This window comes from Schistocerca piceifrons, chromosome 9, assembly GCF_021461385.2.
Source record: "Schistocerca piceifrons isolate TAMUIC-IGC-003096 chromosome 9, iqSchPice1.1, whole genome shotgun sequence".
Taxonomy (NCBI): Eukaryota; Metazoa; Arthropoda; class Insecta; order Orthoptera; family Acrididae; genus Schistocerca; species Schistocerca piceifrons.
Window position 1 is genome coordinate 102,267,357 of NC_060146.1, and position 26,948 is coordinate 102,294,304.

At 38.8% G+C, this 26,948-nt stretch overlaps 1 protein-coding gene across 5 annotated transcripts in view; it reads left to right on the forward strand.

Moving 5' to 3' along the window:
• LOC124717362 (spectrin beta chain) overlaps window positions 1–26,948 on the forward strand; it is a 496,390-nt gene that overhangs the window by 439,682 nt on the left and 29,760 nt on the right. For 2 of the 5 annotated variants that reach the window (XM_047244195.1, XM_047244199.1), the window contains 3 exons: window positions 939–1,054; window positions 1,188–1,258; window positions 19,625–19,777. In XM_047244195.1, coding sequence (XP_047100151.1) covers window positions 939–1,054; window positions 1,188–1,258; window positions 19,625–19,777 — 340 coding nt within the window. Of the gene's footprint in view, window positions 1–938; window positions 1,055–1,187; window positions 1,259–11,245; window positions 11,309–19,624; window positions 19,778–26,948 lie in introns of all 5 variants that reach the window. The other 3 variants (XM_047244196.1, XM_047244198.1, XM_047244197.1) reach the window with 2 other exon arrangements.

Genomic DNA, 26,948 nt, shown 5'->3' on the forward strand with positions numbered 1-26,948 from the left:
TCAATGTGTGATTTGAGACTGGTGCTGGTGCGAAAGATGTCACGCACAATAGGCTGGTGCCGTGACTCGCACTTTTGACAATGAGGTCATAAAGTTGGTGCCAATATGATGTGCTAAGTGCGTGTCTAAAGCAACAGATTATGCACAAAAGTGGTGTACACTTGACTCAGTGGAAAAGCAGGTTGATTAGTCCTTAGGTGTTTAGACTTGGTCTGAGTTTGCTATTTCAGACCGAGAAATACTGTATGGTAGGAAAGCTTGTGAACTTGCGTAATGTGCTTTACTTAGTGCACACAAAATATTGAGCATAAATGTATGAAGACAAAATTATAGATTATATCCTGTGAAGCATGTGGCAAAGTTCATGTAGTGCTGTGTTATCAACATAACTGCAATACATTAATTACATTTGCCAAAGTGATTTCTGCACTAGTATCATACCCATAGTTGCATATAACTCTCTAGATGACCAAGCCTACACTGCTACAACAAATCACTACAAACTGTGTACAGTTTGACCACGAGTCACTTTGTGATTTGAAACAGTTATAGTTGTATAAAAATTGTACATTTACAAATAGGCAACTGGTTGCAGCTATTTCTGAAAATTTGAAAACCAAAATTGCACTTCGAGTCTGACTGCATTTTCATCAGTCCTTAGAACTGATGGTAGAGGCCCTGTGTAACATAAGAATACTGAAAATTTTAGCTGGCTAGGAGGTGTGCTTGGATAGTCCAGTTGTGAGGTGCTGCTCCTAAAAAGTAAGAAATCAAAATTTGAATCCCAGTTCTGGCATAAATTTTGAATTATGTGATCAGATGGCAGTCTGTGATTACAAAATATGGCATACTGCTTTGCTGCATGACACAGTAGTTTTTCCAAGGTTTTGTTCACCACAAAGGACTTTTTTAACTAATACATGTGCCTTCTCTTTTAGTTTGAATTGAAAGAACTAAAACGCCGCCAAGAAGAGGAAGAGCGCAAACGTCAAGAGGAACTGGCTGCCAAGCAGACACCTCCACCTAGCTCTCCTGATGAACAACCATCTGAAAAGTGAGTATTGAGTGCAGTCTCTCTCTCTCTCTCTCTCTCTCTCTCTCTCTCTCTCTCTCTCTCTCTCTCATATGACTGCCATACATTTACATTACTGAGGTAAACACTGTTTCGATAAATTCCCTTGTTTTAGGGTGGATGGAGAAATGTCACCAGAGGCTGAGCAAGTGCAAGTGAATGGTGAGGATACAGAGGCCAGAGAAGGTAACTAACTGTGCAGATTACTCTCTCTACTGCACAAGGTGGTTAATGCAGTTACAGCTATAGTAGTCTAGGAAAAATAGAAAAAAACTGTTCCCAGAAGGCCGAGAGTCTTGTAATGTAGTTTAGCCCCATTTCCCATCTGAAACTTATAGATCACTGTATCAGTTATATTTTGATAATGTCGAGGTAACACTTGTATACTGAGAGGGGGGAATCAAGAAATATTTCACTGTATTTGACAACGAGAAAAATGGTGGTGGAACTTCAGACTACTGCTGTAATATCAACAAATGAATGCCTCTTGGGAATAGTTTTAGATTAAATGTTGTTAGCAGCAGCATCTCAGATATGTTGGCTAACAAATAATGTAAGACTACACAGATGTGGGTGCAACCTGAAACAGCATCAAAACAACTGAAATTACAGTGTCAAATTTACTTATTTAAGAAATATTGTTGAAGATATCTTGGCAAAAATGTATTAAGAATGAATTTTTTACTCTGCAGGGGTGTGTACACTGAAATGAAACTTCCTGGCAGGTTAAACCTGTGTGCCAGTCTGAAAATGGAACTTGGGATCTTTGCCTTTTGCGGGCAACTGCTGCATCGACTGTGCTATCCGAACACAATTGAAATGAGCAGCTGCCTATAAAAGGCAAAAGTCCCAAGTTGGAGTCTCGGTCTGGCACATAGCTTTAATGTGCCAGGAAGTTTCATATCAGTGCACACTCCACTGCAGAGTGAAAAATTCATCCTGGAAACATCCCCCAGGCTGTGGCTTAGCCATGTTTTTGCAACATCGTTCCTTCCAGGAGTGCTAGTCCTGCTTGTTTTGCAGTAGAACTTCTGTGAAGGTAGGAGACGAGGTACTGGTAAAGTACAGCTGTGAGGATGGGTCACGAGTTGTGCTTCGGCAGCTCAGTTAGTAGAGCACTTGCCGCAAAAGCCGTAGGTCCCAAGTTAGAATCTCTGTCTGGCTCACAGTTTTAATCTGCCAGGAAGTTTCAAAAATGCGTTATTTAAACTTGGTAGTATCAGTGTAGGGAAAATGTGGCATACAGCAGTACGCGGATGGTAGTATTGTACAACGAAAACTTAATCTGAAAATGTTACTGTTCTTTTACGAGTCAGTTTGTGCTTTTATCTGGTAAGGTGTTCAGTCTGTTTTGATGGTGTCTGTCTGGAGATGGAAGTTCATACCGCAGAAACATGTCAATTTCAAAGTGATCAAGTTTTAGGTTGATTAACATTGTAAGTATGGACCTATGAAAAGGATGTACTAACTTTTGCCTCTGTTACTGTTTAATTGTGCTGCAGAATGACATGTCACCTTAGGATATTTTGCTATGTGATTATTCTCTGCAGTTTCTTAGGACAGAAAAAGAAAATAAAGCCAAAGGATGCGACAACAGGCTATACGGATAACTTAAACTTTTCCTAGAAATGTTATACACACAGTTAATTGCGTATTGCAATGTACATGTGAATTTCAGTTGATTTGTTGTTCTAAGGAAGGAACCTTAATGTTTTGTATAGTGAATTATTGTTTGAAAGTATTTCATATTTTATTTATTTTTTGTTGAAGATTTCTTGCACCAATTATTAGTGATTTTTGTTTTGCTTCTATATGGGTGAAGTGTTTGCTTTTTGTTGCATTTCTGCCAGATTTGTTGCACTTCTTTATTACCATCATGTATCTCCTGGTTTATTAATTATTATTATTATTATTATTATTATTTTGTATGCTATTTATGTAGCATCCCCTTTTAGTCAACCAACTTGAATTTTCCTAAATTCATATGATTCTATCTTATTCCACTTATCTTCCTATAACAGTTTATCTACTTGATGGAAAGTGACTCATAGCCGTTGGTGTATCATGTGTTGTGAATACAGAAACAAATGAAATTAGGTTTCAAATTGAAGTGACAGGTAATTAGTCAAGAAGACTACTGTGATGAGGAAAGTGTAGCACACAGTTCATTAGACATAATTTACACTTTCCTGATTTTTTTTTTTTTTTTTTTTTTTTTTTTTTTTCATCCCAAAATTTATCAGTGTTCTTCATGAGTGCGAGTTTTAAATTGAGTGTTGTCTCATAAGTAAGGTGCACATGAAATAAAGTGAGCAAAAAAGGAACATAATGAGGAAATGAATGTTGTTCCAAATAGATCCTTGCATATTAAAATATGTTGTTTATCCTGACATTTTTCAGTGTTATCTCAGTGTCAGCTTAAGCCTTATTTTGATGAAATACCGTATACAGGGCTATTACAAATGATTGAAGCGATTTCATAAATTCACTGTAGCTCCATTCATTGACATATGGTCACGACACACTACAGATACGTAGAAAAACTCATAAAGTTTTGTTTGGCTGAAGCCGCACTTCAGGTTTCTGCCGCCAGAGCGCTCGAGAGCCAAAATGGCGACAGGAGCCGAGAAAGCGCATGTCGTGCTTGAAATGCACTCACATCAGTCAGTCATAACAGTGCAACGACACTTCAGGACGAAGTTCAACAAAGATCCACCAACTGCTAACTCCATTCGGCGATGGTATGCGCAGTTTAAAGCTTCTGGATGCCTCTGTAAGGGGAAATCAATGGGTCGGCCTGCAGTGAGCGAAGAAACGGTTGAACGCGTGCGGGCAAGTTTCACGCGTAGCCCGCGGAAGTCGACGAATGAAGCAAGCAGGGAGCTAAACCTACCACAGCCGACGGTTTGGAAAATCTTACGGAAAAGGCTAAAGCAGAAGCCTTACCGTTTACAATTGCTACAAGCTCTGACACCCGATGACAAAGTCAAACGCTTTGAATTTTCGGCGCGGTTGCAACAGCTCATGGGAGAGGATGCGTTCAGTGCGAAACTTGTTTTCAATGATGAAGCAACATTTTTTCTTAATGGTGAAGTGAACAGACACAATGTGCGAATCTGGGCGGTAGAGAATCCTCACGCATTTGTGCAGCAAATTTGCAATTCACCAAAAGTTAACGTGTTTTGTGCAATCTCATGGTTTACAGTTTACGGCCCCTTTTTCTTCTGCGAAAAAAACGTTACAGGACACGTGTATCTGGACATGCTGGAAAACTGGCGCATGCCACAACTGGAGACCGACAGCGCCGACTTCATCTTTCAACAGGATGGTGCTCCACCGCACTTCCATCATGATGTTCGGCATTTCTTAAACAGGAGATTGGAAAACCGATGGATCGGTCGTGGTGGAGATCATGATCAGCAATTCATGTCATGGTCTCCACACTCTCCCGACTTAACCCCATGCGATTTCTTTCTGTGGGGTTATGTGAAAGATTCAGTGTTTAAACCTCCTCTACCAAGAAACGTGCCAGAATTGCGAGCTCGCATCAACGATGCTTTTGAACTCGTTGATGGGGACATGCTGTGCCGAGTGTGGGAGGAACTTGATTATCGGCTTGATGTCTGCCGAATCACTAAAGGGGCACATATCGAACATTTGTGAATGCCTAAAAAAACTTTTTGAGTTTTTGTATGTGTGTGTGCAAAGCATTGTGAAAATATCTCAAATAATAAAGTTATTGTAGAGCTGTGAAATCGCTTCAATCATTTGTAATAACCCTGTATATGCGGTTAATACATGGCATCAAATAATCCACAGACCCTAATTTTAAGGGAGGGAGGGAAAGAAAGAAAGAAGTATTGGCTTTAATTCGTGTTTTATTTACAAAAAAAATTCTAACATACAGATTCTATTCATAATCACTTCCATTGTCATCACTAGCAGAATTGTTGTCGCCATTTTCCCATAGTGTCTCATCCTCTGTTCTGTTCAGTGAATTTGTGATACATTTTTTTAAGAATTTTTCTGCCAGTGTTAGGAGAATGGAGTCCAATGCATATTTCACCCACTCACAAATCTGGGACAGAACCGGTTCCTTGATTTTTCAACTCTTCGTGAACTTAGGGCTTTCATTGGCTATCCATTGCATATTTCACTGTTTAAGTGCAGCTTTGAATGACCAATTTATACACACATTGAGTGGTTATAGGACAGAGGGTATGTCTCCGTGGATAATGACCAAGTCAGTTTTTGCTTTATGTAACTTGTCTTGCACTTTCTCAGTTGTATATACACGTGGAAGCTGTTCAGGACCAATGTGTCATGTAAATTCAGTAACACACCAGGGCGAAATTGCCAAACATGTCATGTAGCTAACCGTATTGCCATTGTCCATTCACCCTTTCAGGTTCACTTTTACCTATATGCCTTTCACTGATATTTTTGGAATAGCTCTCCTTTTAAATGCTACTTAAGGTGGTAGCTTTCACCCATTATCAGTTGCACAAATCATCACTGTGCGCCTTTGCTTCTCATTGCCATCAGTTCATTTTGTGGCACCAGATTCCCCTTTCTTGTTCACGGTGTTGTGAAGCGGTATGTCAAAATAGACCGGAATTTGATCTGCGACACCAATTTGCGGTAATACATAGGAATGTTTGGGGCATAAGTATATCGTGTGGTGATGAAAATTCACTACTTTTTCCTCGTAATCACCTGGAAGCCATTGGATGATTGTAGTTTTCATCTGTAAGTCTAATCCATTTCGACTGAAAAATCTTCGTAGCCAGCCCCGGTTAGCTGTGAAAGAGGTGATGCCTAGTTCTTTGAGTTTGGACATTTCACTAGTCACTGCACATCTGTATTGTTACTTCTCATCTACATAACTGCAGAGCCTTTTTCTGATGTGAAAATGCTTCACTTTTTTGCTACAAAATGAAAGTTTTCCTTTAGCTGTGTGCGAGCGACAGTGAGAACTTGTAGCCATAATTAACAAGTTGACATGTGATTAGCACTTTACTTCTAACGTGCTACTGATGTGTCACAGACTGAGGTTGCAACATTGTTATAGTATTACAGGATTTATAGTATACAGATGTATAGTATTACAGGAGCAGCACTAACCTTATTAAAATTAATTTACACATCACAGTTATTCGCCCTTAAGTTCTCAAAAAAAAAACTACTCATGAATTATTTGCTTGTACATGGTACTGGTTTCCACAAACTCATTGTGCAGAAATCGATGTCCAAATTTTTAAGCCCTCTCCCCACTTGTCTTATATCTTCAGATCAAAATAATTTTCACTGTGCACTTGAGACCACTTGTGGCTGCCGTTAAAGAAGAGATTTATTTAGGGTACTGGAGCTTATCTATCCTAGCTCTTTACAACTCTCAATATCAGTAAGGTATTGAGCAGAATGCTCTCCTTTTCCGCACCCCCTCCAATAAATATGTGGTGAGTAACTTATTACCATATGCAGGATTAATGTGTGACAATCCACATTACATGTTACGTGTCTGAAAACAGTTGAAAGCTATTGTTGACAGCTTCTACACAAGTAGTTACCATCCTGGGTGTTTCTGTACTGTGTATTCTTGGGTGATTGCATGTTTCAGGTCTGAACTATGTCTGACCATAACTTTAGTCGGTCTTGAATCCATATGTTGGTGTGAAATCACAGATTTATTTTCAGTAGTTTCCTCTTAGTATTCTTTGGCATAGTATCTTATCTGTATTTAACTTGGAACTACAGTATTGTTCCACCAGGTTGCATATTCTCGGTGGCATAGAATGTTTATGAAGATGTGTAGTACTGTGGCTGTTGCTAGTATAATGAACTTAAGAATACATCGATCAACACTTAGAAGATGAATGAATCTCAAACTTTGAGCTGGTAGTGTGGTAAAGGAAGAGGAGAGTGAGATTGGATGTATGTAAATTTTTCTAAGGGGTATAGACTGCAATTTGTGTTCAAGCAGGGTAGGATGAAACAGAAATTGACAATTGATTGCAACAAACAATACCACAAAAAGTTGTGTTCAGGTTTCTCATGTCTTGTTGACTGCAGAATACGGTTCATACCAGCTTTGCTGTATCTGTTTATCTGGGCCAGGATTGTGGTATGTCTTTACATGTAGCCATGTGTGCATGACAAATGCTGTCCTTCATGTATCTAATATCCCTCCTCCAGTGGAAAGAACCAAAGTACCTTAGAAATTCCTTAGCATGATGTACTGTCTTCAAATGGCATGTCACTGCTGCATATCTATCTAAGCTTTCCTTTTCTAACTGTACAACTTCAGTACATCCTTGTTTATGAGAAGGGTCCCTGCACAACACAGTCTAAGAGATTCTTTAAATTATGTATGTAAATTATTATGTTTGTAACAGTTCTTCTGTGTCCACATTGTTAGATATTTCCACTGTAGTTCTCTCATTGTGAATGACAATGGTAAACAGGGGCTACATTTTATATTTTGTTATAGACATTGGTATTATTTTGTGTGTGTATGTCAACAAAGACACCTTACTTATGGGTCTACACTCACTTGCTTTTCAGTGCTTCTATTACCTTATGTGTTTGTGGTGCTATAAAAGCTTTGGTGAGAATTCTTGCGCAAAAATAGCTAGGGCAATAACCACATACAGTAATTTGGATATTTTTGGCAGTACTGTGCATTTAACTTGCTTTGTAGCTTGTGTTTAGTGAGTGTGAAGTATTGAAACTTAAGTAACGGTTCCTTTGCCCTCGTGCTTGTTAATCGTTGCCCTCAGAATTACATGCACACACTCATTCTCACACTCACAATCACATTGTGCACACCTGCAACTGTACATTCTGTCAATTAAAGTTCATATCTTCCTCTTCACAGCTAATACTGCTATTGATGATGCTGCTAATTCAATAATTGCTGCAAAAAGTTCTTGGCATAACAAAGACAGATTGTTAATTGGCAGTTATCTCAGTACCAGTTTCTGTCTTGGAGAGTACGACTGTATGTGTCACACATTACTTGCATGCAAACACATATATTCATTGTCAGTGAAAGATACCTTGGACTAAATCTGCTGTAGCCTTTGTTGACAGTAGCAAGGCAGAGACCCAGATCTCCAGACATTCTCACGTTTTTAACACTTCTTATGTTCAGTTCACAATGGTTTTGAGTGTAGAAATATGCTGTTCGGGAAATTGGTTTGAAACATTACCAAAGGGTTTTAGTTACTGGTTAAATCAGGAACTGAGCTGTTGTACCATGGATTTGTTATTGATAAGCAGTAATGTGCTTGACTGAATCTGAATCAGGGTGCAGGGTTTGTAACTCTGCATTAATTTTGCACTTCAGACAAGATAGATTGTTGTCAGATGGTGTAAGCAACTAAGTCTATAAGACACTTGGGTTTGTGAAGGAAATTCTTTAAATAATACGTAAAATGTGAAGGGTCACTCAAAATTCGGGGCCATCGGTATGATAATACTTATGCAAAGTTGTTCTCCTGCACACAGATATGTTATAACAGTTAACATTCGTGACTGAAAAAGGACGTCTGCAATTTTGACCTCTGCTTTTGAAGTGTGCAAGAAAACCAGTCAGGACGTATCATGATCGTACCAGGTCTCCACCATTTGTGTGAGTGCAAAGGGTCTTCAATTATACAACTTTAAAAGTTGTTGTGACAGTGCATGTTTTTGTAGGTTTCATAGAGACAAACAAGACATTACAACAACATTCTGTTTTGCAGCCAGTTGTCTATCAAATAAGTAAGTTACATTTCACCAATGTATTGTGTCATTGAAATGAATGTAACAAGAAGGTGCTGCTGTAGCTGTGCAAATAGTGACTCTGCCTATGGAGCAGAATGTAACACAAGGTGCAAAACGAGCTACAGTGACGTACAGAATAAGGGAAACATTTGACACATGTGCAGGGTGTCTTACCATTATGAAATTGTTTCAGGTCAAAATAATGTGACTCTATCGTGACTATTTGGTGTTGTCATCAGTGGCAAAGCACAGTAGTGAAACATGTAATGTGATTCATCAGTTTAACTGTTCACGCTAGAGCACAATGTTATTACACAGGCTTGTTAGTCTGAATGAGGTGTGTGGGCAAACAAAAATGTGTGTTGCTACGACTACTTTTAAATTCAAACTCGTACAAAGAGGTAAGCAAAGTTTTAATTTTCACCTAAAAAAAAAATAGAGTTGTAACAATGAAACAGGGTGACAGTGTAGTCCACTACATATTCAACCTTAAATGAGAGACATTTTTCCCGGTGGTGGAGGCCTCAGTTGTGGAAGTTTGCATTTTGGCCATTTGGGAACTTACTTTGTCGTCCATCTAGAAATGCCTGCTGCTCCGAGCTTTCTTCTTGTGAAGAAATGGGGAGAACTCGCTGGATGCCTTGTCGGGAGAATACGGAGATCAGGCAAACTATGATGACCTGAAGAAGCGACGTGTACAACTATCGTGTGGGGTATTGTGGAGCAAAAACTCCCCTTCAGGCATCTTCTTGTGACATCTGCTGTAATGTCACACAATTGGTGGTGGCCTTTGTCGTGTTCAAAATGTAAAAACTGACCCCTTACCTTTTTCCACTGTGGCCGCTATTTGTGCACCTGGGCCGCTACTTAAATGTGATTCTTGGTTATTTACAGAGATACGGTCTGCCACTTCAGACCTTTTTGAGCAAACTGGAAGCATTTCCTCCATCACTTTGTCATACATCTGCAGAGTGCTGTCGTCCACTTCTGTCAACTCAATACGAATTGTTGCATTTTTCCCCCTTCAGATGCAGGAAATCAACCAACACGTGATGCTGTACTTTATCAGTAGGCTGTGCCATTCTGCTTTGGTTCTTCTAGCAGTGTTCTGCTGCACCGTGGCATGGGGATTCCTGTGTATAACACAACTGCAGACATTTACCAGCAAACCCAAAAAATTAATTTTGTCAGTTTAATTTTTTGAAGGCATTTTCATCATCATCATCATCATCATCATCAGGTTGCAGCTCCAGTTTCCTGGGTGCTAGTGACAAGCCTCCCAACTTTTTATATCCATGTCCGACTCTCCCTTTTGGTTTCCATACCAAAGATAAACTACTTTCAACCACATCCTTGTTAACGGTGTCAATTCATCTTCTTTGCTGTTCGACATGTTTTTTTCCCATTTATAGTCAATACAAGGAATTTTATAACCACTGTGGTTTCTTCCATCCATTTCACACGACCGTACCATATTAATCTAGAGTGGCAGAATTTTTCCTGTATACTGAGTTTTACGCCTCATGTATTTTATTCCTTTCATTCTTTACCTTATCCTTTTACATTGGTCTTGGTGTATGTCTAACAAACTTCATATCAGCACCTTAGCTTTGGTTGTTTTCTTGCTCTCTCTCTCTCTCTCTCTCTCTCTCTCTCTCTCTCTCTCTCTGCCAGAGCACGTGTCTCCAGTGAATTGAATAGGTTAAAACAAGAATACGTAGTAGGTACCGAAGAGGGCTAGTTTGTATGGTGTCCCTTACTCGTCCATATCCCCCTCCCCAATTGTTGTGTCTTCTTCTTCATCTTCTTCTTCTTCCACATCTTCTTCTGCCCCCACCCAACCCCCTCCTCACTCTTCGAAAGCCGAGGTCACAGTCTGAAACTTCCCATTTCAGATTGTTGCTGTTTACAGTTCTAAGACACTCTCTAGTCAGCTTATACTTTATTTTTTCTTGTATCACATGCATAGTATCCTACTAAACTAGATGAAGCTGGTCGTCAAGTGTCTAATTTTTGCGCAACAATGCTGTCGACTTGACAGGCACGTACGATTTTACTACTGAAGTTCATTACAATGTATATATAAATGGGCAAACTTTGCTATATGCTAATGGCAGCAATGATTTTGTCAGTATTTGGACTGGTTTCACAGCCCATAGCAAAAGAGTGATACTTTCTGGAGTGAAGGGTCGGCCTTGCGAATAATGGTGCATGTGATGACAGTGCGGTGTGTTTTATGTTTGTCCTCACACCTCCCTGCTACATCCCACCTCACTCACGCCTCAATCGTTCACTCTGCCCTGCCCTTCACCCATCTGCCCACCCACGACATCACTCACACCTCACACCTCGCACCCCGTGTCACGTGCTACGCCCACGAACGCGCCCACTTGTCCTGACCGGCAGCCACTCGCAAACCGTCCACCAAGGCCGCCAGCCAGCCAGTGGAGAGGCCAGTCGTTCGTGAAGGTGAGTGCCACTTTCTCCTCCTCCTCAATCTTTTATTGCTTATGTCTCTGTCACACCTTCACTGAAACTCGAAAAGTTTGAATCGAGTAGTTGTGAACATTTTAATGCTCCTTGTGAGGGTTGCTGAATGAAGCTGATGCTGCATCTGCAAAAACTTTGTTTAAAAAAAAAAAAAAAAAATCAAAACTACCATTTCGTCCTCCAGTGTAGCCACCTTCAAAAGGTATGCATTCGTACAATTCTCTTATCCACGTTTAGATCTTAAAGTTATTTTTAAATCTTATACCTCATCAGTTGTGGACTTGAAGGTTATTGCTTGGTATTCTTTCTGATTGCTGAGGGAAAGGATCTCACAGAACAGAGGTTTTGTATTGACTGAGATGACTGTAAAGCCTATGAAGCCCATCTACCTGAGTCTAGTGTTAACTCGTGTAAAAGTGAGAGAATGCCTGATATATATTTGCGATTCTTGTAATTGAGGCAGGATCTGGGTACAAGCCAGGTATTCACCTAGTGGAAACCACCAAAAAACCACTTCCAGGCTGGTCATCATACCAGTTCTCATCGTGAACACACCAGGTGAATGTAATTTGAGGTTGACGCACATCTCCAAATCCCGGAAGCAGCATACTAATGTGTGCAGCTATCTGCGTGGCTTGTCTGATAATACGTTGTGGGACAAAACTTAATTTGTAAGAATACTGTATGCAAAAGCATTCTTCTCGCACCCTCTCCCTCTTGACTCGATGATTACGTGAGTGTGCACATGATCACATCCTTAGTATTGACAGCAATGTAGGAAACACCAGGAGGAAATTCTGTCCTTTCCATGAAGCTGACATTGATGTATTCAATGCAATGTAGGAAACACCAGGAGGAAATTCTGTCCTTTCCATGAAGCTGACATTGATGTATTCAATGTTAAAAAGATCTTATACAATTGGACAGAGACAGGTATAGATATGGCACAGATCTTCATGTATTCTTGATGTAGTCTTTATTAACAGAGTGTAACACTTCATTACATAACATTGCTGTCAAATTTCTGCTACCTTTAATTTTTTTCAGAGGTGTCAAGAACTATAACTGTATTTGAGACGCTAGTCCAGAAAAACGTAGCATGCGGTAGCAGTTGAGAATACTGAATTCTGTAAGAAATGGTTGATAAATCGTAGCCTGTGATTGCATTTCCAGTACTTTTGAGAAAAGCCTGTATTTATGGAACAAGCCTCACAGTACTGTTACAAATACTATACCTCGCCTGTTTACAGTTGGCTCAGGATTCTAAAAAATACTGAAAGTTTGTTACTAATTGAAGATAACTGCAGTCTGTGTTAAATTTAATGCCCCAGTGGCAAATGGTACATTGGGTTTAGTTAACATTAATGGCATTTCACATTGATGCAAACATTTGCGTAGCCACCAGTTGTGAATTTATGGGCTTTGAGTGATGTACTCATTATGGTATTGTATGTTTCTCAGTAGGTAGACAACTACTTTAGATGATATCTAAGATTTTCATATGTGGCAACGTCTTTGATGTTTAATATCTATTGGCAAAAAATTGTTAATATAATTAGTGAGAGAACATTATTGTGGCATATGAAATTTAATTGACAAAGCATAACATTTTTACTGAATTTCTCACTGAAGGTTTTCTAGTTGTTGATAGCTTAAGTTACAGTGACTGTAACAGGGAATTTGTGCAACATCAGTAGGTATTTGTCATTTTGACACACTGGAAAAAAAGAATGGTCATATTTGGCTAAAACAAAAATGATACCTTGATTTAGAAAGTTTCGAGGATATGCAGGTACTAAATTGTCTTTTTGTGGTGGTCATTATTTTGCAAAAGCACTGCTTAGTGCTTGTATTGTTACAAAGATCTATAATAAACCAAGGAAACTGAACAAATGTCAAATGATTGATTCATCACAGGGCAGAGGGCAAGATAAGACTGCTAATTCTGGAATGAAAGTTTTCACAGAGTAACTCGTCATCAGTTCTATGTCCCATTCTCTCTCATCTTCTATGCAAACTGATTTGAATGTTCATATAATTTTCCTCATTAGAATCCCATCCAATCGTGATTGATTTGTACCTTTAATACTTCACTGTTCAGCAATCTTTCATCCAGAGGTCTACTAATTAAACTGCTTACTGAAAGAGTAAATGAATAACAAGAGAAGAGTTGGAAAAGTAAAGTAACATCATTCCAGAAGGCATTAAACTTGTTAAGAAGTCCTGTATATTATGTTTTTAGTAATAATTTGCTAAATGCTAAAAAAAAATCTTATTTTCTTCCCAGCAGTTTTGACTTAAAGATGATGTTCATCATGTGCGCATTGACTTGCTTTGTTCTTAATGTTACAAAGAAATCTGCTTTTCATGAGACACATTATTCAAAATTAATGAGTTAACAGTAATCATTTTCAGCTACACATATCTGTGATCTCTATTTTTTACCTCAGAAAAATATACCAGATCAGCAGTAAAATAATGCACATTAAAAAATTATTTGGTGTTGATTCAATACAAGAATTATAAAATATGACCCTCAGTTCGTTTGCTCATGTTACATTATTATTACAGCATCCTGAAATGAAAATGATAAAAATGTTATTTATGATAGACAGTTGAAAATGGTTATCATATTTTCTCAGGATTCATTTTAGACTTTCTACAGAACACTCAGAGCAAGAAGAAGTTGCACTGAATGAAAATGCCTTTTACTGTAACTATAAAACCAATGGGAACTATTTTATATAAACTCTTGTCTGCTAGCTGGCTAGATCTTTGTGATTGCAGCTATTTTACTTTAGAAACAGTCGGTGTGCTGATATAATTTTACATAAGTATACTCATTTTTTGTGCTGTGAGTGAGTTGCGTAGCGAACGTACCTTCATTTTTGTCTTAATCCATTTTGAGACATAAGGTGTTCATAAAAAGAGAATATTCTTGCTAAGATATTTATTAGTCATTTGTTTAATTACAATAATGATCAAAGCAGAAGACATGAACAAAAATTTGTGCTGCAGCCAGGACTTGAACCCAGGTTGTCTTGATTGCTAGGTAGAAATGCTAACCATTTACACTACCACAGCACAATGGTCAACTTGGGTAGTTTGTGCAGTGGTAGTGTAAATAGTTAGCATTTCTGCCTAACAAGCAAGACGACCTGGGGGTCGAGTCTCGGCCACAGTACATATTTTAATTCATGTCTTCTGCTTCGATTATTATCGTAGATAATGAAGAGACTTAAATGTCTCAAGGAATATGATTCTAAGATCTATTTATTTAATTAATCACTCTGTTGACTGTGGACAGCTCTTCTTTATTGTGTAAGTTCACCTAGCATGTTATTTTGTCAATTGCACGTGATAGCATGTGTAAAATTACCCAGTTTACTTTTTTTCCCCTTCAGGCATCTGTCCTTGGATTTCTTAAGCTTGTGAATTGTAATTGGTGAGATTTTCACTGTCAAGAGACTTTTTCACTGTCAAGAGACTTTTTCACTCTGATATAACCTCTTTGAAGTGTTGTGATACATCTTCCCTGCCTTGCGATAAAATGTTGGTTCTCCCCTGACACAGATTGAAACCTTTGTTTCAGTAACTGTTGGTTTCTCCAAGCAGCAGCATCATCACACAATTTATTTTGGTGTCCAAGTCAAACATTAATTTCAAGACTATGATCTCATCATAAAGTACCATATAGTCTCGTATTTGATTGTACTTGACTTTAACATGAATTAATGGTGTGATAAAATTGTATGAAGAAGCTGCACTGTTGCTGGAATAAACTGAACAGCTGAAAAAAAGTCATGGGAATAGTAACTGTTCATGACTGAAAGTTTAAAGAAGTGCAATAATTAATCCTGGTACAGAAATGCAATAAAAATGCTCTGTGTTATTGGTGTAAATGGGTATTGTGCATTTTAGTACATGTTTAATATCAAACTGCATTTTTATGAACACATTCTGTGTAGTAGCAGTAGTGTGTGTGTGTGTGTGTGTGTGTGTGTGTGTGTGTTTCCATGTTTAAGATATTATTTATTTGGTGTTCATGTGTACATTATGTTAGGTTTTTTGTGAATGTTTTGTATGATTATTTGTGTTGTTTATTATATATAAATGTGTTTGGTACAATAGAGCCTTTGCATTAACTTGTATACAACTTACTTCTGAACTGGCGGTCTTTGCATTTGTTTCCTGGCTTGATTTCAGTGGATAAGGCCTGTTATGGGTGTGGTGTTTTTATCCTTCTTTCTTCTAGGCAGCGGAATGGCACTGCTAGTGGATTTTTTTAACTATGAATTGTGTGGTGGCACATAGGAATCACACAATTTAATGCTACAACTCACAAACTGCTTAGTTACAGGCGAAGCTGCTGGCCACTAGGAGCCTCAGGATATCGCCACTAAAATGAAAATTGAATTAAACTCTCTTTCCTTGACTTCAAACATAAAATGCAGCTTTTTAAACATGCTATATTTAACATCCTAACATATATGACCTAAGTTATATAAAAATAAAAGCCTGCTGCTTCTCCTGCTGTTTAAGTATGTACTGTGTGTCCCATGTCTTTTTAGTTAGTTAAATGTAACTCCTGGTGAAGTGTTGATGGCACTGTGTTTACAGAGAAGGATTTAGAGTTAATTGATTTCAGGCTGTTGGAGTTGTGGTGAAAGTGTTTCTGAATGTTCTTCACGGAGCACACAATTGAGCACTTGGTAATGGAGCCTCACAATCTATCACTGTTCTGCTTGTTTTATAGTGGATGTAAATCTGATAGAGATGTGGCGGGCGTGAGATTGGGAATGGGTAAAATTTATCACTGTGGGCGAAGTCTGTGTGACAAACACATCTTGAGATTTCTTTCGTGATATGAATATGTACACACTTGAAGGCAGATGGAATACTTTATAGATCCAGCAGTTTTACTTCACAAATGGCAGCCACTCTATTTAGAAAGTGGAGTGCTGTCCTAGTTCAAAAGATCTCGGAATAATTTTGTATCTTCCATTTAAATATGCACAGTATAGAAATTATGCTTTCCCAAACTCATTTGCCACATCTTGCATAATGTTTTTGCTCTTGACTTGAAATGTTGACAATGTGACTGGCACAGGTATATTGGATGAAGGGATCCCTCACTGCTGTATGCACATAGTTTAACGTCACTGGTGCAGGTGCGATACTAAACTAATGAGCCATTTGAACTTGAGTGTTGTAACGAAATGGCAGGTAAGTTGTCTCGTTTGTTTTTTCGTCTTATCCTTTCGATGCATGAAATCTATTTGTTTCCTGTAGTTCAGCTCTTGGTGCAGGTAAGCTGTTAGTGGTATTGTTTGCCACACTAATATTTTCATCTCTGTGAAAAGAATTAAGCCGTATTGCAATGCCTCTGTTTCTGAGTGGGTCACAGATCCCATGGAGAGGAGAATCTGAGATGTGGAAATAAGTCATGGATGTAAATTTTAAGTGCAGTATAATGAAATGAGTATGCATTATTAAATTTTATTGTTTAATGTGAACCATAAAATAATCTGAAACATGAATTTTCAGGTCTACTGAGAATATTCTATTCAGTAGAATAAGCTGTGCAGCAGAAAAAGTTCTTTGATTTAGTCTTCAACTCCGCCAGATTATCCATAAGACATTTAATGGGAATTAAATTACCCCGTTAGGCAATTCCTACTCTAATAAATTGTATGTGAACAGAAACTACTAAAATTAATGTTTAAGTTGCCGCAAAACAGTAGTAGTTCATAATGTGAAGCCATTTCTTTTTATTTCATATTTTATCCTCAGGTCATACAGAGAGCAGTGCAAAGATCAGTGTTGACTGAAAATAAGCATAGGTGGCTGCCGTATATAAAAAGGATAAAAAAAGACCCACAAAATTACAGACCAATATTCTTAACATCTGTTTCCTGCAGAAGTATTGAAGATATTCCATGTCCAAATATAATACATTTCCTTGAGATTAAAAAAAGCTTCTGTCCACAAATGGACACAGATTTAGGAAGCATTGCTTGTGTGACACTCAACTTGCCCTTTCCACGTGTGGTATCCTGTGAACTGTAGATAAAGAGCAGCAAGCAGATTATGTATCTCTAGATTTCCAGAAACATTTGACACAATACCTCAGTGCAGACTGTTAATGGAAGTCTGGGCACATGGAATGGATTCCCAAATAGGCCAATGGTATTAGCGTAGGTACATGGTGACCCCCTCACCCAGTCGGAATCCACTGCAACCTGCAACCTGAGAACTGGTAGTTGTGCAAGAATAGAGTGGAATGGAAGAAATGGGTAGAGTGGGGTTAGCTCAACATCTGAAAGCATAAGAGAATTTAAGAAGAAGAAGAAGAAGAAGAAGAAATGTGTTTGGCTTGAAGACTTCTTAAGCAATAGAACCCAGTACATTGTCATTGATGGCGAGTGTTCGTCAGAGACAAGGGTATCGTGACGCGTGCCCCAGGGAAATGTTAAAGACTGCTCTAGTTACCTATATACTGTACCTACATGATGTGGCGGATAGGGTAAATGGCAATAGGTGATTGTTTGCCAGTGACACTGTAATATAAGCAAAAGTACCATTGATGATCGACTGTGGGAGGATTCAGGATAATTTGTACATAATTTCTATTTAGTGTTATTAATGGCAGCTTGCTCTAAATGTAGAGAAACATAAAAGAATGTGACGAGTAGGGAAAACAATTCTATAATGTTTGAATACAGTATTCGTGGTTTGCTGCTGGACTCAGTCATGTCGGTTAAATGTATATGCTTAACGTTGCAAAGCAATACAGAATGGAACTAGCACACAAGGACAGCAGTAGAAAAGATGAATGTTAGACTTTCGTTTTGTGGGAGAATTATAGAAAAGTGAACCTCACCTATAAAGGACCATATGTATAACATTAATGTGACTGATTCTTGAGTACTGCTACAGTGTTTGATATCACCACCAGATCAGATTAAAGGAAAATATTGAAGCAGTTCGGAGACAAGCTGCTACATTTGTTACCAGTAGGTTCGCAAATGTTTCTTGAACTCAAATGGGAATCCCTGAAGGGAAAACAGCATTCTTTTTGCAAGACACTATTGAGAGAACTGGCTTTACCAGCTGACTGTAGAATGATTCTACTGTAGCCAAAGTACATTCTGTGTAAGGATCTCAGAGATAAGATGAGAGAAATTAGGGCTATTATGGAGGCTTATGGATAGTCATTTTCCCCTTGCTTTGTTTGTGTATGGAACAGGAAAGGAAATGGCTAGTAGTGCTAGAAGCCATCCTACACCATACTTTGTGTTGCAGAATGTGTATGTAGATGTAGTCAGTATCATTATTGGCTTTGACTAATTACAGAGTCCACAAAAGACTTGAATATGTTGCATAGTGTCAGTTGAATACTTTGTCGTCTGTGTTTGTCTAGGGCAATATGACTAGTCTAAATGATTTCACAGTATTGCAATTGAATAAAATGTACATCCATGGCCACTTTCCACATACAGTAACTCCCTCTCAGTGAGGGCTCCTTCAAGTAGGACCAATGTATATAATCAAAATCTGTTCTTCTGTGTACTCTCTTCAGTAGCCCCCTTTTTTTGTTTTACTGTGTTAGCTTCTTGGATTTTAATTGTGGCTGTGTGTATAGTGTTGGTAATACTTCCAATAAGCTATTACCAAAACTTACATTTTGCTTGCGACTGCATGTTGTTGTTCTTGTTCCAGATAAAGAGAGTAATTGTTGCTTTGCATGTTGTAGAAGTTAACTGCTTTTCTAACACTTGTAGTGTGTTGTTTATATGGATTGTGAATTATCGATAGTGGTGAGAAAATTGCACAGATCGCATATGCTCACGTAATGTAATGAAGAAATTATTTTGGAATGCATCCAGCTGTTATTGAGTTGTTTATAAATATGTAGGTTTACTGAAGAAGCAGAATTGTACAGTCCAAGGTAACTCGGAGGAAAATTGGTGCACAGTCTGTGGTGTGTTTAATACGCCAATCAGAAAGTACACACTGTAAAGCTTGCAGAAGTATAAGAAAATGAAGGAGAAGAAGTACAACAAAATAAACTAAACAGTACGTAGATCGTGAGTGCAGATGAAATGTTCTTAGAGAAATGGTCTTGTGGTTAAAAAAAAATCACGGTGTGTAATGTATTAAAAATAGGTTTGTGCTTTGAACTTGAAAGTAAATTTGAAAAGTATAGGGAGCCAATAGGCCAATAACAGCTGGATGGTGTAGCTTGTGCCTCCTGCATGATGCATGACTTTGCGTCCTCCCACCTTGGAGCAGTGCATGAAGTGGACACGGGAATGGGAGCGGGAGCGGGCTACTCGGAGTCGGGCCGGCCGCCCACCCCCGTGCCGGACCCGGCAGTGCCCACAGCTCCGGTCCTCGTGCCCTCGCCTCCGCCAGCGTCTCCGGTGCGAACCGCACCCCCGACAAGTAAGTTGGCACCTGCCTTTCACGTCGTATGCAGGTGGTAGATTCTGTCACCTCCTGTGCAGCTTTGTAGCTACGTCTTTGAAATTTCTACTTTTAGGTGCACAAATTCTGGCGGCTAGTTGTTTGAAAAATTATAACAGCTGTTGAGAGTCTTACTTTAAAAATAAGTTTTATAGTGCTTTATCCATTGTGGGTTGGAACCCAAATGCACTCAGTGGTAGATGTTGTTGGTCAGAATTCCTTCTATTGCATCAGAAGGAAAATAACTGCACCAGTTAAAGTAGGTGTGTATTGTGGCTCAGTGTGTAGGTGCCAGACTACAGATCCAAAGTCGTGGGGTTCAGGTGAAATGCCAAATCAAACTGTGGTCTGATATACGATAAACTGTAAGTTTGGCAGAAGTTACTGAAAGTGACATGTACTATCTCACCTAATAACACGGCCTCGTGAGCCGTGTATGTGGCCACACGGATCTCACAGAGTCACAGTCGCTCGCTCACATGTTGTGAAGTTGCAGAATCAGTGTAGGGGCAATGGCCTTCCTTCACTGAGCACTACATCTTGTGACACACTGTGATATAGCAACCTGCCATATTTCCTTATCCTTTTCCCTGTCATGTGGCACATGAAGGTGAGTGAGGTTAAGGTGCATAAAAAGGGGAGTGGTGGGGAAAAAGATCACTCGTGCAAATGCAGTGCTCTAGTTCACACAGATGTTTAGGTTGGTTACAGTTGTGCCTTTTTTTCTAGTTAACTCTTTCATGCCAGGTTCAATTGCTGTGCAGTTACCCTAAGAGTACAGAAATACACTAACAAATCAGATATTCAGTATTAGTCATTGAAATTTGGTACAAGTATACTAGAAGTTATAGGTTTACTGTCTCTGTAGGTTCAGAACAATATCTTGTTGTGGTATATTTCAAAACATATGGGTAGATGTGGAGGAACACAGCTTTGTCTGCCAGTTTCTCTTTGGCTTTCTCTGGTGTAGCACACTGAGGAATGTTTTGTTGGATTCTTCTACCTTTCATCTGATGGGATATTCTTAAGGAAATGAGGCCAGCTTTTTGGTTGCAAACACAAAAGAATAGAGACAAACGAATGTCATCAACTTGTTAGTATGTAACAGAAACTGCACTGATTGCAGTAATTGTGCCATGTTCACACAAAATTCTGAGAACATTTTCTTTTATTGGCCTGTGAGTTTGTGGTGCACAATATAAACATTGAATATGCACATGTTCAGAATATATAAGATGATTTTGATGCACTTTACAGGCTATTTTCGTCACTAGAATTTTGATATTTTCATCAAATTTAGGAGAAAAATTGCTATCACCTGAAATAACAACAAATTTGATAGTGCTATGTAAAGCACAGTTTAAAACTTGCATAATTTTCCTCTTCCTCATGAAAGTAATACACCCTTGAAGTAAGTTTGCAGCTGAAGAATGAATGTTTCAGGAAACTATATTGTAACATCAGGGCAACATACAGGGGAAAAAAAAGCCACAACACAAGGCACGTACATGTACTATCCTCTGTAGTGCATAGAAGAGACGTTTGTGGCCACAAAGTCGCACTGTGTTGACTTACACAGAACACTGTAACTATGAAAGCCGCGACTGTAAAGAAATTTATTGCACAACTTGTTGTGTAAACACACAAGATTAGGTAAATCTCTCTCACAAGTTTGGATTGCTTTCAGGTGTTCAGCCATGTGGCTGCTTGTAGATGATGCAGGGTTTTGGCAGGCTGGCTTGTTGCTATCGGCCACCTTCAGCACCACTTGTGAGGGTGGCAATGAGTCAGTGTGCCAAAATATTCTCACCGTCTGTATGACGCAGTTAAAGGTGGCAACACTCTGAGGAAGCCTAAGATCACACACCTCTACTTTTAATTTACAGAGTTTTTGGATTTGCTAATAACAGAGAGCACTATGTCTTAAAATGGCAAAAATTCTGTTCCAAGGAATCTGTGAACTTCATTCAACAATTTTTTTTTCTGAATTGTTAGTATTTTTGGCTGGGAGGACCAAATCAGCTATGAACTTTAGAGCTGGTATTAATTTAAGCTGCATGTGTAGCATAGGACTGAAATTTGGATCATTACTTCAACATGAGAACTGAACAACAGTGGTAATCCTTCTATAACACTCTTCTTAAATACAGTTTGGTTTTACTCATTTTTCATGCCTGTTATTCAACGTACAGCAATTCTTACACCTTCTGTCACATGGTTAAAGAATCCCTCTCTTCCCATCCACCTCCCCCTCCACTCCCCTCCCTGCTCCCATCCCCAAGTTTTTTCTCTTTTTTCTGTATTATTCACACTTGGAGATCATCAATCGGAATTACACTGCTATGTGTTGTAGTTGTGTAAGCATGGCTTTCAACTACAGCACTTGACTGTTTTAATAAATGCCTTACACACTTTGTGTTTTTCAGTAATAATGTAACTGGTGCAGTAATTTCCTTATTTTTTATCATTAATAATACAGTTGCAGGCCTTAAAGGTAATTAGGCAGCAGTAAAACACGCATTTCATCTACTATAAAAGTAATATAGGATTATGAATCTATTGTAGAACCACGTATGTTTGTTACAATGTTGCTGTGGCATTTCATATCCAATTAATGGCACTAGATTTGTGTCAAGGCCATTAAAATGAGATGATTTCTGTTTTAATAGTAATTATAATCATTAACACTTTGGAGGCTGGCCACTTAGAAGAATATTGGGCATAGAAAACCGGTCATTTATGCCGTTATTTAAAGCGTTACTGGCACATATACTATCAATGTGTCTTCAGGAATAGTACAACTAGAAAAGGGCCAGACTTATAGATTTATTTTTCATATTTATTTTAATTCTCTGGTAGATTACATATTTTGTAGTAATTATGACAGAAAGTACGATTTTACTTCCAAGAAAGAAGTGTAACGTGAGTTGTTGAGCAATTTCTTCCTATTGAGCTTCCAAAGTTTTTTGTTCACTCAACAAACATGTCATATTTGTTGCAGAATTATAGCAAAATGCAAAACCTAAAGAGCACATGTACAAAATTACGTTGCTGAAATTATATTGACTCAGCCATTCATGACAGCAAGTGTTAAGTTTGCTAATGTTTTTTTTTTTTTTATTCTAGAAATTTACAACAGAAGGCAGCACCAGCCAAGGGGTAGATTGCTAGATACCCGTACATTGTCCTCATACAAAATGAGTCCATTTTTCAAGTGATAAGTGGTTTCCGCATTGGGAAAATCATGGCCTTACATATACTCGGGCATGGTTGTTTTAACACAAAGTTGCCACCCAAGCTGTGCTCGGACTTGGTCTCCATAGTGTCAACTGAAGGAATAACCACAAGTTTTCACAAGAAACTAAAGGGGTAATATATACACACACACACACACACACACACACACACACACACACACACACACACACACACAAAATATTTCCTTTAAGCTTTACAGCTTTTGTAAATAGCATTATCAGTGTCATTTGCACTTGTGCAATGCGTGAAATTCCTTACCATAAAAAAAGATAATAAAATTGATCGGAATATGTTTTTTTGATACTCAGTTTCCTCAGTTATTGGGAAGAGAGGGAGGTCTAATTTGGTACATAATCTTTGGTGTGTGAAACTGGTAACCATGGAAAGAGGAACAAACTAAGCTAAAAGTGTGTGGCGGATCGGCAGGAGCAGTATAGCGATTTATGTCACAAGGTGATGTCTTATGCCAGTGATGGCATACTGCTCACTTGCACTCACAGACTTGTGATGGCAAAAGAATTGGGTTTAATGTTATTGTTACAGAAGTGTGGCAGAACGACTACTACATAACCTGCAACATACGTTAATATTTTGCTTGAAGATTTGTGATTAAGACTAGTAGACAGTATCTGACATGTAGGTTTCAAGACTTAATTAAAACTGTAAAGCAGAACCAGGCTACTCTGATACGTAAGAGGAGCTTGCACATCTCGGATGTTTCATGAATCCTATGTTGTTTGTAAAAAATGTTCAGTTATTATAAGTTGATACAGGCTTTAAAGCTACATAATCAGAAATGGTTTGATATGTGGAAGCACTAGGAAGTGTTACCTAGAGGTAGTTCTAGTCAGGTAGTGCAAGAGCCTAACGCTGTAAGGTTACTCATTAAAGTGTTTACAGTACACAACAGAAGCTTTAATGTTAGTAATCTTTGACACTATTGTAGTTACGATGTTCGTCAGTGATGCATTTTAGGCCAGAGTAATGCAACCAGAAACTGATCTCTCCAATTTAAAACTAACGCTGTTTTGAGAAAAATTTAAATAAGTGGGATATTGAAACAGTGGTCCATGTCAATGAAATAGAAAGTATCTGGTACTGCCAGTACTAAATGTGTGCACTTCCTGACATCGCATTCCCATAGTTGCTACCATGTATGTCTGTCGTTGTGTGTCGATGTAATTTGTGACCGGTTAACCTTTTAGCTGTCTAATCTGGACTTTATTTACTTTGTTAATTGGTTAAATTCATTGCTTGTTCATTCCTTCCACTCTATAACCGTAAGAAAATGCTGCTGACAAAAATACATCCGTCAAAACGTAAAGTGTCACACTGTTACAGTAGAAGCGGATCACTTAATTGCTTGAACATCACTACATTTGTCAAAAATGTATAATGTTTCTAGACTAGTCAAGATTCATTTCTGAGGATATTGGATACTGTTGGATGCACTTAATGTGGAAGCGTCATCCTGTAAGCTGTATGCAGTGATGGACATGTTGATGAAACATTTTGAAATCATTAACTGAAAATTTTCTCACACAAAATATGATTTCAGTAACTCCTGTTTTTTTGTACATGTACTGAAATATATTTTAGGGCTTTTTAACAAGATGGTACATTAAGTTGCAGACAGGCACAGTTAAAAGATACTTGCACACAAACTTTTGTCCACAGCCTTCGTCAGAAAAGGAGAGAAAAAGCGTGCGCACACACACATTCATTCACACAAGAAAGCACACCTCACGCTTACATTACGAGGGGCGTTTGAAAAGTCCATGCAAAGTCCAAGAGATGGCACCACCTGTGCGTATTGAGGTCATGTTTAGTTAGTAGCATCTTTGGAAAGAATGCACACCAAGTTTCAGCCATATTCGTCTATTTCTTTGTGTTTGGCATTCGTATGAATCAAGGAAGTAAAGTCATTGTCAACAATGGACGAAAAAGAATTTCTTGTGATGATTAAACATTACTTTATGAAAGGCGAAATGCTTGAGGAGACTAAAGAGAAGCTTGATAAACATAATGGTGACTCTGCACCTTCGATTAGATCAGTTTATAAGTGGTTTCAAAATTTTCGGAGTGGCCATATGGGCACAAGTGATGCTGAACGTTCTGGACACACTGTGGAGGTTACGACTCCAGAAATCATTGATAAAATCCATGATATGGTGGTGGATGACAGAAGAGTTAAGGTGTGCGAGATTGCTAGTGCTGTGAGCACCTCGAATGAACAGGTACATAATATTTTGCATAAACATTTGGACATGAGAAAGCTATCCACAAGATGGGTTCCGCGATTGCCCTGCTTGACCAAAAATGGAATTGTGTGAAATGTTGCAAGGATGGTTTGCAGCTGTTCAGGAAGAATCCGTTTTGTCACTGTGGATGAAACATGGATACATTACTATAATCCTGAGACCAAACAACAATCTAAACAATGGTTTACCAAGGGAGAATCTGCACCAAAAAGGCGAAGACCATTCCTTCAGCAGGAAAGGTTATGGCGACTGTCTTTTGGGATTCAAAAGGGATAATCCTCATTGACTATCTGAAAAAGGGTAAAACTATTACAGGTGCATATTATTTACTGTTATTGGACCTTTTGAAAACCGAGCTGGAAGAAAACTGCTGGCAATTGGGACTGCAAAAAAGTCCTTTTCTATCATGACATTGCACCAGCACACTCCTCAGCAGTTGTGGTCGCAAAATTAATGGAAATAGTATTCCAACTCATTTCACATGTCCCCTATTCTCCAGACTTGGTTCCCTCAGACTACTATTTGTTCCCCAAGTTGAAGAAATGGCTGGCGGGACAAAGATTTTATTCAAACGAGGAGGTAATTGCAACAACTAATAGCTATTTTACAGACTTGGACAATTCCTATTATTCGGAAGGGATCAACAAATTAGAACAGTGTTGGACAAAGTGTGTAAGTCTAAAAGGAGACAGTTGAAAAATAAAAAAGGTTTACCCCAAACATGTAAGTAGTTCTTATTTTTGCACGGACTTTTCAAACACCTCTTGTATCATCATCTCTGGCAGTGTTGACCAGAGTGCAGCTGTCACATGGAATGGAAGGGAGAGGACGGGGAAGGAAAAGGGATAGCAGTGTAAGAGTGAGGGGAGAGAAGTGCTCTGTTGTCTGGCAGAACGTGCAGGGACTAGACTGCCAACAGGTGTAGTGTTAGGAGGCTGTGGAGCAGGGAGGTCGTGACAACGGAATGAGAAAGGAGAAGACTGGGGAAATGTGGGTGGATGAGTTGGCAGAGGGTGGCAAATGGAAGGTGGGAGATGATAATAGGAAGGGGGTGATGGTGCAGAGAGGGTGGAGACTGTTACGTGGACAGTGAGGGGACAGTATGTTACCGCAGTTTGAGGCCGGGATAATTTTGAGAGTGGAGAATGTATTGTAAAGATAACTCCCATCTGTGCAGTTCAAAAAAGCTGGCAGTGGAGGGGAGGATCCAAATGGATCGGTTAGTGAAGCAGCCATTGAAATAGAGCACATTATGTTCAGCTGCGTGGTGTGCCAGAGGGTAGTGGACTTTGCTCTCGGCCACAGTTTGCCAGTGGCCGTGCATCCTTGTGGACAGTTGGGTGGTACTATAAATTGCGTTTTATTTGATCAGTCTATTCTTTACTCACTCTGAAATTTATACACAGTTGAAAGGTAAATATGTGACACCTGTACAAAAAAAGTGGTGGGTGGGAAAGTTGTGCAGCTGAACACATCAGGAACAAGCACTATAGGAGCTATTCCATCATTTTTTTTCATGTAATAGACTTCTTTGGAATAGGCATCTTTTATTTTAAGTACCTTCAGTGGTCGTTGTAACAATTGTGGTTTGCCTACAAATGGGCTTAGCAAGATCATAAACAGGTCCCCTG